Raw genomic sequence first — 14,201 nt, forward strand, 5'->3', positions numbered from 1 at the left:
TTTACTAAATTTTTTGATATTGGTGTTTCAGTATATTTAACATGTGAAATTAGTAGAAAAAGCAGATTTTGGTTCAGAATTCCCCTTTACTGTTACAAATACTGATTGAAATTATCTAAAGGCAAAAGCTTTACCCAACATTTGGAGTTTGCTTTTTGGATCATTTAGCTTCTAGGTTTAATATTAGTTACATGGTGGCTTTAGTGAACTTTTTAAAAAAGCTTTCCTCTTCTACCCACACAGTCTTATTTGAGTCCCTTAGTCAGTCAGCAAGCATGTTTGGAACAGTCCCCAGTGCTTTGCAAGGGTTCAGATTGCAGAACAGTCACATATGGGTATTTGTAGTTATAAATACTTGACCATTCTCCAGGGGTGGGGTTTCCAACTCTTTAAACAACCCTGTTGCCTGTTATCAAGCTGACTTTTCACTCCAAGTGCCAGAATTGATTGTGGTCAGGACATCTTACGCTGAGAAATAAATAAAATGGAACATAATGGGTCTGCTTCAAATGCTGATAAAATCCACCAGAATCGCCTGTCGAGTGTTACAGAAGATGAAGACCAAGACGCTGCTCTTACCATTGTGACTGTGCTGGACAAAGTAGCCTCCATCGTGGACAGTGTGCAGGCAAGCCAGAAGAGAATAGAAGAGAGACACAGGGAAATGGAAAATGCCATAAAATCCGTCCAGATTGACCTGTTGAAGCTTTCACAGTCACATAGCAATACAGGGCATATAATTAACAAGTTGTTTGAGAAAACCCGAAAAGTTAGTGCTCACATTAAAGATGTGAAAGCCCGGGTGGAGAAGCAACAAATTCATGTTAAAAAAGTTGAAGTCAAGCAAGAGGAAATAATGAAGAAAAACAAATTCCGCGTGGTAATATTCCAGGTAAGCTTGCACTTGTGTTCAGCTTGCTTGTTCTAGTCTCTTGCATCTTTTAAGTGCCAACAAGTCATATCAGAGGTTTCCAGTGTCACATCTTAACTATTGTATATATTAACACAATGGAGTTCTGTATTAGCAGCGATCTCAGGATAAAACCATTTCTGTGTTAACCAAAGTACTATCTATCATTTCGGTATTTTGAGCTTCTCAACCATTTCATGTAATATGAACTGTGGCTCATAGCTTAGGCTATTTCTTGCCGTTGAAACTTAATATTGGTAAGGCCCTTTCAGCATATTAGCCTTATTAGCATGGTGCCCTCTCATAGACTTTGAAAATGTTAGAACTAGAAGAAGACTCAGAAGCCTCTAGTTTAAAACACTTCTTTGTTCTCTAAAAGAAGAAACTGACAACCAGTAGCTCCACAGTGTGGTTTTTTTCGCTTATATGGAGAGCCTGGAAAGGCCTAAAGAGTAGATACAAACTTTTCAGGATGTGATTTGTGTATTGGAATTTTTACATACAGATCACAATGATAGCAATTTTCCAATGAACAATGAGGCAATTATTTTTCTTATTGTTATAGTAATACAAATATATGAGTTACATAAGTAATTTCCTATGTTTGATTACAAAGTCTTTTTACTTAAGCGATATAATATTTTGTGTGTGGCATTGTGTATTGAGCTAAGTTCCGATATTATTCTGTGCTTGGCACTCATATTTTTGGAAATAGGAACATATTCATGGCAAATGCATAATATCTATGGTATATTTTTAAAACTCTTACAGTTAAAAGGAAAAAATTGAACATTCCATCATAGTAGAAAAGTGGGAAACTGTCATTATCAGGCAGTTTACAAAACACAAATAAGAATAAAATTCTACTTTCACCTATTTAAATGTTGGCAGTTATTAAAACCTATACCCAGAAGTTAATTTAAGGATTGGGAAAAAACACTTTCATATTCTGTTGGTAGAAATATTAATTGATAAAACATTTTTGAAAGGCAGATTTGGTAGTATGTGTTAAGACATTTAAAAATTCACAAACTTTTTGGTCCCAAAATTTTATGTCAAAGAATTTGTTCTATGCATAAAATCAGGAATGTGTGTAGGAATGTTCACTGATGCATATAAAGTGTTATTTTTTAAAATGACACCTGTATTTTAAAAATGAGTACTTACGTATATAGGAAAAAAACTGGAAGAATATAAACTAAATGAAATAGGAACACAGTTGGATTATGTAGAAGATAATTTGTAAAACACTAGGGATGTGGCCCATAACTCCTCGTGGCATTCTTTACACATTAGGCAATTCTCCATAGCCCTCTGTTGACTGATAAGGTTACACTGGGATGGTAGAGTGGTATTTTAGGTCTGTTTTTAATAGCCTGTAGGTTATTTAGGAAAAGTAATAGGGAGGACAGTGAAGAGTTGCTTATTTCAAAGGTAGATAGGGCAGACTATGCTATTTGAAGTTCCTTATCATTTCCCTTTCCTTTCATGTCCCTGGAGGTCCTTCTATAGGCTTAAAAATTTGGGAAAAAAAAAAAAAAAAAGCCTGGGCAATGTGGCAAAACACTGTCTCTACAAAAATAGAAAAGTTAACCAGGTGTGTTGTCGCGTGCCTGTGTTCCCTACTACTCAGGAGGCTGAGGTGGGAGGGTCACCTGTGGGGAGGTTGAGGCTACAGTGAGCCATGATTGTGCCACTGCACTCCAGCCTGGTTGACAGTGAGACCCTGTCTTAAGAAAAAAAATTGAAAAATTGAAAAAAAAAATCAGTCACCTGATTTTCAGAGGCCAGTTCCAGTGTTAGTATATGTAGTGGGAAATGTAGTATCCATTCTTTGATTTGCCTTCTGAAGATGTTCAGAATTGTGGGTACATCTTACCCTCCACTGGCATGGGCGCATGGCCAGGAAACATATTTGGCATTCACGACTGCTGAGAACTTTTGTGCAAAGCAGTGGACTAAGTGCCAATTAAGATTTACAAAAGCAAGAGCAAAGAAGTTTCTGAAAAGTTTCCATTGACTCTGTTCATTGACATAACTCTTCTTTAAACTTTAAGATGTTTCTGTATTCACCTGTTTAGTCCCTGTAACTTACTGCTAATTGTTCCTTTCTTTGATCCCTTGTAGTTATTTAAAGCAACTGAGGGGTGCTAGTTTAGGGCACATCTCTTCTCTTGTAAGAAATAATGCCATGAAGATTCTGTATAATTAAGTTGTTCAGAGTAGCAGCAGTTCGTCAAAAAGTAATTGCTATCATTTATAATGGGACAGCTTGTAGAGAAAAGAATAATGGACATAGAACTCTGATTCAAAGATGCATTAGATGTTAGAACACTGTATACATGGTCACATGGTTATTCTTAGCAGTTAAAATTAGTTATAATTAATCATCATAGTTAAGGTATATACATGGTTATATTGAGATTGCCCCTTCAACTAAAATTAACTTGAAACCAAGCAATTCAGCTATAGTAAAAATTACCTGCTATTTCTTATACATTTATTATTTCTCTTCGAACATACTATATCTTCACTACTAAGCCTCAGACTTTTGTATATTCAAAATTTCCCTAGCTATATTACTTTGAGAGCTTGTTTGGAGGTTCTAGCAGGGGAGCGCAGCTACTCATATACCCTTGACCAAAGACCAGTCCTCCTCTGTCGTGGATGGTCGTCCTCTTCGACCAAGCATGTGGCTTCGAGAGGGACGCACATGGAGCGGTGAGGGAGGAAGGGGACACCCACTTAGCCCAGCCAGATCAGCTGAATCAACTCTGGCAATCAGTGGGTTAACAGATATGTTGTAGCCAATCGCCCTCACATCCCATAGCTATGTTAGTTTGATATTCAATCCAGCCCACGCTACTCTGATGCACAGTATTCATTCTGTTACAAAAATGGTCTTTTTACCTGGAGTTTTATATTAAGAGATACAATTATATTTGGAAGTCAACTATCATTCAACATCTATAATCTTCAATTATTGTAACAGTCTATTCACCATTAGCTCATGATATCTCTGTCTCATTGGAGTTGCAACTAATAGATCTACATAACAAGTACTTTTTTCTGACTCTACCCCTGTTTTGTTTTACTTTAAAGCCTGATTTTATATTATTTGTTGTGTATTTAAAGGAGGGTATGTGATTCCTGGGCTAAGCTATATCTGATTTCTTCACAGCAAGATTGTGTTTTTTCCCCTACCTAACAGTAATTAACTTTTGGCTCTTTCGTTTTCTAATTATACCTTCTCAGGCCGTGCCAACCCACATTGTGTTGCTGAAGCTACTCCCTGCAGCAGGTGTCAGGAAAGGAGATGAATAATTTCGCTGCTTCAAACTGATTCATCAGAGAGCTATGAGACGCCCACCCCTGCCTTTTTTAGCTCCTAGACTCTCTAATCCTATAGCCAAAGAATTTAATTTTAAATAAGTATCCGAAGAAGTAAGGTTCCAGGGATATCTTCTTGACTATCAGGCTGATAGGTTTTGGAGTATGCACAAATGTGTTTTGTATATATTTATATATTTTTTGATTGGATAGATTTAATCTGGATCTCACGTGGGGGCACAGTTTCTTTTAGAAATTTTAACTCGTGGTTCAGTTAAAAATCTCATGATGTTTCAACTTTTGTCTGTTTAGTTTGAGAAATACTCCCTATTCAGTTGGGTTCCTCTAGCTGCTGTGGTTGGGCGGGCTCTCAAGGTTTCCAGTGTGTGTCATGTCCCAAATCCAATTCTCATCCTTATTCTTTTGACACATTTGATATGATTGGACCTCCTCTCTCTCTCTTTTAAAGATAAAGAGACAGGGTCTTGGTCTGTTGCCCAGGCTAGAGTTCTATGGTACAATCATAGCTCACTGCAGCCTCCAACTGCTGGGGGCAAGCAGTCTTCCTTCTTCAGCCTTCCAAGTAGCAGGGACTACAGGTGCACATCACCTTGCCTGGCTACACTTTAAAATTTTCTTAGAGATGAGGTCTCACTTTGTTGCCTGGGCTCGTCTTGGCCTCAAGTGATCCTCCCACCTCAGCCTCCCAAAATGTTGGGATTATAGGCATGAGCCACCACATCCAGCCCCTCCCTTTCTCCTTGAAACTTCTTTCCTCTTGACTTCTGGGGTTACTACTCTCTTTGGGAGTTCCCCCTGCCTCACTGGCTGATATTTGTCCTTTTTTTTTCTTTTCTCATTTCTTCCTTCTACCAGTCCAAAATCCATGCTCTGTAACACCCATATTAAAAAATTCTTTAAAATATTTTTTAATAACATGTTTGACAGCAAGACCTAACTTGACCTAAAATTATTCAGTGGAAAAACCTGACCTAAAGTAGCAGGAGGCTGTTTCTAGCTTTTATCCCAACTTAGTGTGAATATTCATATTTTTTTTTGCCACAGAAATGTTTCTTCCAAGATCTTGCTGGGAATGTTATGTAATAAATCATATTATTTCCAAAGTCTGAAATATTCTGAATTCTGAAACACACCTTGGTGCCAAGGAGTTTTGAGTAAAACAGAGCATAGACCCATTCACTCAGTTTCTTGGTGATCTCTTTCATCTGGTCTCATGACTTTAATTCCATCTTTACATCAGTGACTCCTAAATTTGGGTGTCTAGCCCAGCCCTCTCTTCTGAGTTCCAGACTCATCTACTCAGCTGCCTGCTCAGTGCCTCTGCCTGCATGGCTAGTGGGTGTCTCCAAGACAGCGTGTTCAGATCCCATCCTTCCCCTCCAGTCTCTTCCTCCTGCTGTCTCCCCCATCTCAATTAATGGCAGATCTTTCATCTGCTCAGGCCATGTACTTGAGGATCGTTCTTGACACTCTGGCATTCCACATCCAAATCTAGCGGCAAATCTTTTGGCTCCTACCTTCAAAGCAGCTCCAAATCAGACTGCTTCTCACCCCCACCCTGTCAGCACCCTTATCCAGTGCTCCCTTGCCTCAGTGTTCTCCACCTGTTCTCCCTGCTTCTTTTCTTGCCCCTACACCCTGTTTTCAACAGAGTGATGCTTTTATATTGTGGGTCAAATCCTGGCACTACTCTCCTGCAAGCCATTTATTTATTTATTCATTCATTCATTCATTTATTTTTTTAGACAGAGACTTGCTCTGTCGCCCAGGCTGGAGGGCAGTGGCACAATCTCAGCTCACTGCAACCTCCGCCTCCTGCGTTCAAGTGATTCTCCTGCCTCAGCCTCCTGAGTAGATGGGATTACAGGCATGTCCCACCACACCTGGCTAATTTTTGTATTTTTAGTAGAGACTATTTCGCCATGAGGCCAGGCTGGTCTTGAACTCCTGACCTCAGGTGATCCCCCTGCCTCAGCCTTCCAGAGTGCTGGGATTATAGGTGTGAGCCACTGCACCCGGCTTCCTGCAAGGCTTTTAGACTTCCTCTTATGCTCAGACCTCGCCATTGGATACAGAGCATTGCATGACCTGGACCACCTGCTATCTCTCTTACCCTCTTGCCTCCCCTTCTTGCCCTTTCATCACTCTGCTGTCACCACACGGCCCTCCCCACTGTTTCTCTGTTCTTCCCAGATCTATACACAGCCTTCAGGTCTAGGCTCAGATGTCACTGTATGAGTGAGGCCTTTCTGACCACTGTAGTTCAAACAGCACCTTCCTTGTCACTACATATTCCCCTTCCCTGCTTTTAGTTCTCAACTTAGTGTTTATCTTGCCATCTAACATGCTATATAGATTTTACTCATTTGTCCCTCTCCGAGAATATAAGCTCTTTCACTCTTTTGTCTTCAAAGAAGCTTCACAGTTTCTAGAACCAGAAAATTTACTGGTTCGTGGTGGTGCTTAATAACTTTGTTGAAGGAAAGTGTGCACCTGTTTGATCCAATAATCATTTATTGAGTATGCCTACTATGTGCAAGACACTCTGATAGATGCTGGGCATAAAACATAAATAAGACACATGATCTCTGCTTTCAAGGAATCTGGAGAAGACCTCTGGGAGACACATATTTTTGAGTGAAGCTTCAATTCAAACTGTGATAAATGTTATAAACAGAAGTATGTGTGTGTAAATTTGGGATAGAGTTAGCCACTTGAGGAAGTTGGGGACACTTGAATTGATTATTGAAGAAAGATTTCATTTACAAAGCCAAAAAGAGGTGAAAGGGGACCTAAGATGTCAGAAACTTCTGGGTATGGTAACATGTGCCTGTAGTCCCAGCTACTTGGGAGACTGAAGCAGGAGGATTCCTTGAGTCTTGGAGTTCGAGTCCAGCCTGAGTAATGTAGTGAGACCCCGTCTTTTTGAAAAAAAGAAGATACCAGAAATCACATATACATAGGCGTAGAGGGATGAAAACATCTTGTGCTTGAGGAATTGAGAGTGATTGTATGTTTCTGGGCTGGAAGAGTGGGAAAGTAGGTTTAGCTAAGGCTAAGGAGCCTTCTAATCATACTGAAGAATTTGAACTCTTCGTTGAGTATTGATGAGCTCTCCAAAGTTTAAAGCAGAGAAAAGATGTGATCAAAGCTATGCTTTAGTAATATTCTCAGAAAATACTTAGGTGATGTTCTGGAGGTAGAAGGATCAGTGAGGAGGCATTGCGCAAGTTCAGGACTGAGATAACAAGGGCCAGAATCAAGACATTGGTAGAGAGAATGAAGAAGGAGGAGGGAACAGACAAGTTGTTGGGCAGTATTATCAACAAAGCTTGGTGACTGGTTGGATATGGAATGAGAAGGAGAGGAAATATTTGGGATTATGATTCAGGAATTTCTGTCTTATGTGGCACCTGGATGGGTGTTAGTGCTGAGAGGTACAGGGAAAGAAGTAGAAATGGAGAGGATGGTGGATGGGCCTTGATTTTTAGACTTGCTAAGTTCAAGATGACTGTGTAACCTCAAACTGTGGAGCAGTCTGCCCATCATTCACACGTGTCTTCATCTTAGGAGAGAAGGAAAGTGAAGATAAAATACATGTGAGTTTACTTACAATTGGATCTGAAAAATGAAGTGGTTAAGGTTGCCCAGGGTGAGCCTGGGAGATGAAGAAGAGGAAAGGGCCAAGGTAAGAGAAACCCTAAGAAATGGTAACATTTAAGGAGCGGGCAGAGGATAAACACCCCATGGAGAAGATTTACAAGACATGGCCAGAAGGTAAAAGAGCTGATCTGTAGTGCAAAGGAAGCACTAATATGCTTTGTTTTTTCTCTCCTTCAGGAGAAGTTTCGGTGTCCGACATCCCTGTCTGTTGTTAAAGACAGAAACCTAACTGAGAATCAAGAAGAGGAAGATGATGATATCTTTGATCCCCCAATAGATCTCTCTTCGGATGAAGAATATTATGTTGAAGAAAGCAGATCTGCCAGGCTTAGGAAGTCAGGCAAGGAGCGCATTGATAATATCAAGAAGGCATTTTCCAAAGAAAACATGCAGAAGACACGGCAGAATCTTGACAAGAAAGTGAATAGAATTAGAACTAGAATAGTGACCCCGGAGAGGAGAGAGAGGCTAAGGCAGTCAGGAGAGAGGCTGAGACAGTCAGGGGAGAGGCTGAGACAGTCAGGGGAGAGGTTTAAGAAATCTATTTCTAATGCAGCTCCCTCAAAGGAAGCTTTTAAGATGCGCAGCCTCAGGAAAGGTAAGGACCGAACAGTGGCTGAAGGTGAGGAATGTGCTAGGGAGATGGGCGTGGACATCATTGCCAGAAGCGAGTCTCTGGGCCCCATCAGTGAGCTCTACTCTGATGAGCTCAGTGAACCAGAACACGAGGCAGCCAGGCCAGTGTATCCTGCCCATGAAGGAAGGGAAATCCCCACCCCTGAGCCTTTAAAAGTTACTTTTAAATCTCAGGTGAAAGTAGAGGATGATGAATCTCTTTTGTTAGATTTAAAGCACTCATCGTAAAGAGGAATTAAGTATATCCTAAATATGAATCTCCTAATCAAGCAGTTTTAGTTTGAATAGTGTAGTCATCTACATTTCTGTGCCATGTAGGAAAACATAAATGTATGTTTTTTCTTATATTTAAAATCTTGAAGATAATATAAATATTATTGTCACTCTTTCTTACGGCAGCTGTGGATTTTTTAGTTCCTTTCTCTTGTCCACCAGAAAAATAGTTTCCTAGGTTGGGCCAGTTACGTGTTTGGTAAGGGCAACTTTGCGGCCATCATTTGCAAGAGAACTCTAAATATTGGTTAGCATTAATATTGTGGCCAGCCTCAAAGGGGAATAACTCATGTGTGGGTTATATCATCCAGATGTTCAGATCAACAGATTTGTTAGTAAATTAGCAGTCACACCCCTTTTTTGATGCTTTCACATTAAAAAATTGAAGTTTTGGACTTGAGCATTTGGCTCTAGTATCATAGCTTTACTTATAAGCCTGGGCGAGTCATCTGCTTATTTTCATCAGTAAAAATAGAGAGGGTTGGCCTCTGCTGCCCGCCTCAGAGGACTGTTGTGATTATCAAAGGAAATGGTACACATTCTGGGGGAACAAGAAGCACACCCAGAGAAAACAAGCCTCACCAGTTCCTCCAAAACAGAATTGAAAGAGTTACACCTTCTGAAAAAGCCCTCAGCACCAATCAGTAAGGTCCTAGGTTGGAGAGAAACTAAAGCTGGTCTTCAGAAGCCTTTTCACAGAATCAAGAGTGAAAAATAAATAAATGTTTGGGTGACCACTTTTTCATCAGACTAACTAAATCTTGAGTTTTAGTTGGGTCTCAAAATGATCCCTGGCCAGACCCTTTCTAATCTCCTTTTGATTAAGATCTTTGGTGGACTATAGCACTACATTTGTTTGAGCAGTATGAGGCATAAAATTGTGACTATATTTCTAAAGTCGGCCCTGATGCATTGGGTTTGGAAATGACCACAAATATTCCTGTTTTCCTGAGTGTACCCTTCAGGGTCCAGCTGTCCAAAACAGTGTTGATAGGAGTTCATCATAGCTGCTTTGGGAGGAAGCCAGATTCCCCTTATCTTTTAGCTTTAGATCCTCGAATCCAAGAAGTAGAACAATGTCTATTGTTGCTAAAGAAAGAAAGAAATAGGCCGGGCGCGGTGGCTCACACCTGTTATCCCAGCACTTTGGGAGGCCGAGGCGGGTGGATCACGAGGTCAGGAGATCGAGACCATCCTGGCTAGCACGGTGAAACCCCGTCTCTACTAAAAATACAAAAAATTAGCCGGGCACGGTGGCGGGCTCCTGTAGTCCCAGCTACTCGGGAGGCTGAGGCAGGAGAATTGCTTGAACCCAGGAGGCGGAGCTTGCAGTGAGCGGAGATCGCGCCACTGCACTCCAGCCTGGGTGACAGAGCGAGACTCTGCCTCAAAAAAAAAAAAAAAAAAAAAGAAATGGTAATACTGATTCTGTACTTGTAGGATGTTTAACGTAGCATGGTATTGTAATAGAGAAGAAATGATAAAATTGTTGAATTTGAAGAGTTGGGACAACGATCAGCTGTCCCACTTTTTTTCTCACTTTCAGATCAGTTTTTGGATAATCATATGGTAGTTAAAATAATAAGTGTACACATATACACACAGGCATACATAAATCGGCTTTAAAATATTTAACTCAGTTACTGAGATGTTTGGGTTTGGGAGTCTGATTCAGCATCATTTCCTCTTCACCCTGCATGAATACATAAAATCGTATACCGTTCATGTTGTTACCTTTTTATATTGAAAACTAAAGTGTATACAACATTGGATAACACTTTCAAATGAATAATTTAAAAATGTTTTTATGACGTTTTGGAAAGATCCTGGGTGCCTAATCACATATTTTCTTAAGAGCCATAATAAATATGAATTTAAGAAAATGTTATTACAACATTTGATGTTAGTGTCCTGTAAATATTTTTATTAATAATGCAAACAGTGAATGTAAAGAAGTTACAAGCTTTTTCTTTTTTCTAGCCCTATGCAGAATAAATATCAATTGGCCTGAAATATTTTTCTGCAAACATTACTGTCATGGAATTTTTGTAGAGTCAGTTTGCTTACTGATTCATATATAACCAGACTTGACATTTTATGGAACGTTTCACATATAGCTGTATTTGAATTTTGATGAGGAAGGAGTTGTAACCTGGTCAGCTCTTCATCATGGTAGACTTTGTGCAACCCCAAAACACTAAACAGTTTCATGTCCCAGGAGGTTTATTGTAACCTTGTACTGCTTTCTTGGTACTAGGATTTTCCCTCCATGTTGCTGCTGTTTCTCTACATTTCTTCCCATATTTGGGACATTCCCAAATTCTACATTCATAATTTATTACTCCTTTAACTTAATTTTCTTGATATAAAAATAATGGGCCGCAAAATCACACGTCCCATTTGATATAAGGAATATTTCTAGTCAGTGTTCCTATTTTAAAAGTTTCAGATAACAAGGACACATTATTTTACTTATTCATCTATATTTTAGAAATTATACATACCAGATTTTAAACAGTGTATTCAAATAAAACTACTGGCAAGATTCCTTGCTCTGAGACAGAACAGTGTAGCATCTATAGACACCAGGGGGCATGGAGCTACTCAGGCTCTTCTGCAGAGTAGGCAGGATAGAGTAGGGGGGTGCAAGTCTGTCTCCGGCACGCGATGATCCAGGTCTTTCCTCTGAGTGGGTGATAGCCTGATTCTAGCTTACAGGTTAGAGAAGCAGGGCAAACAACAAAGTACATGAAAATTCAAGGCCGGGTGTGGTAGTTCATGCCTGTAATCCCAGCACTTTGGGAGGCCAAGTCGGGTGGATCCCTTAAGTTCAAAACCAGCCTGGCCAACATGGTGAAACCCTGTCTCTACTAAAAATACAAAAATTAGCTGGGCGTGGTGGTGTGCACCTGCAATCCCAGCTACTTGGGAGGCTGAGGCAGGAGAATCACTTGAACCCGAGAAGTGGAGGTTGCAGCGAGCCGAGGTAATGCCACTGCACTCCAGCCTGGGCAACAGAGCGAGACTCCTTCTGAAAAAAAAAAAGAAAAAAGTACATTCAGCTGGCTGAAAGTGTACTTGTGGTATGTGTGTGTATGTGTGTGTGTGTGAATTCCCTGAAGCCTCCATAGGTTAAAAATACAAATCGAGATAAAAATACAAAACATTGTGATTTCATTCTTTGCCTTCCATGCACATTAAAGGGTTTGGTTTAGACCAAGACCTGCAGTTCATTGTGATTCTATCAGCCAAAAAGCAAGGGTCATGTTGTGTAAAATATTCCACAGAACCATTGTTAACTGTGCAGTTCCATTACATGAAATCATTGGGCTCATTTTTCTTCTGAGACATGTTTACTATAGCTTCTTTTATTGAACCCTGCTAAGAAAATTATAGATCATGATTCCCAAATCGGCGGAATGACCATTATGGTCTCATCCTCAATTCTGTTTGAATTTGGGGCATGGTAGTCCCTTGTCTGTAGTGAATAAAAAATGAAAAAACTTCATGCTAAATTTTGTGTGTTGTTCTTGTGGCCACCTCTGAATTATGTTGTCTCAGGATTTATAGTTGTCCTTCCCAGGTCAGAATCCATCATTGTATTTCATAAGCAGTGGCTAGGAGATCTAGGATAACCACTTCACTGTGCATCTCTTAGGACATCCAAGGATCCCTAAGAGGGTAGACTGGAGTGGCAGAATATCCTCACAGTTCAACTTTACTTTGGGCATCTTCCTAAAATCAACCACTTTTGTCAAAAGGCCCTCCCCAAATGCTCTGCCACTTGATGCCTTTGCCCATGCTGTATGTCTTGGAGCACCATTTTTCCCTTTCATTCTGAGAGATGCCCTTCAAGTTCACTGAGAATGTCAATTCCCTAATTTTAGCTGTCCCTGGTCCCTTCATCCCCTAGGAAGGGCATGACTAATTATTCCATATTTTTAATATATATATGTGTGTGTATATATATATATAATATATAAATATATATAAATATATTTTATATATACACACACACACACACACACACACACAGATTCTGTGAGGCACTGAGGATTCAAAGATGAATGGACGTTTCTTTTTCCCCACCCTTTCCTATCCCACATCTCAGGCTCACAGTTCTGGGAGACAAGCAAAAATTCAGCAGTGTGACTAATGCTATGTATCAGATGATGGAACTGCGGAGATGGAAGCTGTTTATAGAGTATTTTGATTATGCATCTGCCCTAGCACTTGCACTGTATTGCAGTTTATTTGTGTAACTGTCTTCTAGACTAGACTGTGCTTCTTAAGGTCAGGGACTGCATTTTACTCATCTCTGGGTCACCAGCACTTGGAGAGCCTCCCATGTGCTAGCCGTCTGTATCATGAATCCAGAGATGAAAGATATGGTCGCTATGCTTAAGGAACTTTTCCCTTGGTGGAGGAGATGGACACATCATGCTCAGATTTCAGAAAGGATGATAGGGGAACATAGAGGAAAAATATCTCACAATCTGGGGAAATGCTGTCAGGGAAAATTAGAGAAAGTGTTGCTTAACTTGGCATTTGAAGGCCATTTGAGTCAAGAATAGAATTCAAGGCAAGATGCAGCTAGAGAGATTGTATGAGGGTGTTCTAAGATTTATTTCAAAGGCCATAGAGAGCCATTGAGAGATTTTAAAGGATGTCCTGTTAATAGACCAGAGGCAGACGGACCAGTTGGTAGGGGCCTAGAATTTTTCCAGGTAAGAGGAGTACCTGACGTAAAGTGGTAACTGAGCTATGGAGGGGTCAGCTTGACTGTGGGTTGTGATGGGAACAAATGACTGCCAGGTTTTTGAGTTGGGCAAGTCGCAAGTGGTGCCAGTCACTGGGACAGGAAATATAAGACTGTTCTAAGACAGCCCTCTCCTGATGCTTCTGTCTCTCCTCTGACAGCCTTCACTACTCATCCCTCAGTGTGGCTGAGGAACAAAAAGGAACTATGCCCATACTCCAGAAGCTCCCCCACTAGAGGTCTGCCCATTCCAGCCGTTGTGGCTCCTACATATGCGTGAAGAAGCCTCTTTTGAAGGGACCCTTTTCTGGCTGTAGCAGGTGCCTTGCCGTCTCCACCAAGATGCGAAAGTCCTTGGGAAGCAGAACTGTCTTGCAGATCTAAGGCCATTGTGAAAGCTTCTTTCCCATCTGTGTCTTTGCTCAAGGCCGGATTTCTGTTTGTTTCTGTTTGTGTGGTCCAAAGAAAGGCGACTTCTGATTATTAGAATGGATTATCATTTTCTAATCTCATTTTTTGTTGAGCACCTGAGGATTACAGACAAAGCTGTGCGTTACTCCATCTGACATCACAATAACAGTTGCTGTGACCAGCTGCATAAGTTAGGGC

The 14,201-nt window shown here is 40.5% G+C and overlaps 2 protein-coding genes across 2 annotated transcripts in view; both read left to right on the plus strand.

Moving 5' to 3' along the window:
• On the plus strand, positions 1 to 10,824 carry CAVIN4 (caveolae associated protein 4). Its single transcript, XM_032164687.2, has 2 exons — positions 1 to 892; positions 8,102 to 10,824. Exons 1-2 carry the CDS (start codon positions 485 to 487, stop codon positions 8,786 to 8,788), a joined length of 1,095 nt encoding a protein of 364 aa, XP_032020578.1. The 5' UTR covers positions 1 to 484; the 3' UTR covers positions 8,789 to 10,824.
• The window catches only part of TMEFF1 (transmembrane protein with EGF like and two follistatin like domains 1), a 114,117-nt gene extending 100,290 nt beyond the window's left edge, over positions 1 to 13,827 (plus strand). The window contains exon 11 of the transcript XR_004249900.2: positions 13,754 to 13,827. The gene's annotated coding sequence lies outside the window, so the exon portion shown is untranslated. The remainder of the gene's footprint in view (positions 1 to 13,753) is intronic.
• The last annotated feature ends 374 nt before the right edge of the window (positions 13,828 to 14,201 follow it).

This window comes from Hylobates moloch, unplaced genomic scaffold (genome assembly GCF_009828535.3).
Source record: "Hylobates moloch isolate HMO894 unplaced genomic scaffold, HMol_V3 SCAFFOLD_10, whole genome shotgun sequence".
Taxonomy (NCBI): domain Eukaryota; kingdom Metazoa; phylum Chordata; class Mammalia; order Primates; family Hylobatidae; genus Hylobates; species Hylobates moloch.

What these genes read in the sequence shown, in the direction of transcription:
- CAVIN4 (XM_032164687.2), top strand. Translation starts at nt 485, where the DNA reads ATGGAACATAATGGGTCTGCTTCAAATGCTGATAAAATCCACCAGAAT. An exon ending in TCCGCGTGGTAATATTCCAG is followed by an intron (nt 893 to 8,101) that starts GTAAGCTTGCAC and finishes TCTCTCCTTCAG; the next exon opens with GAGAAGTTTCGGTGTCCGAC.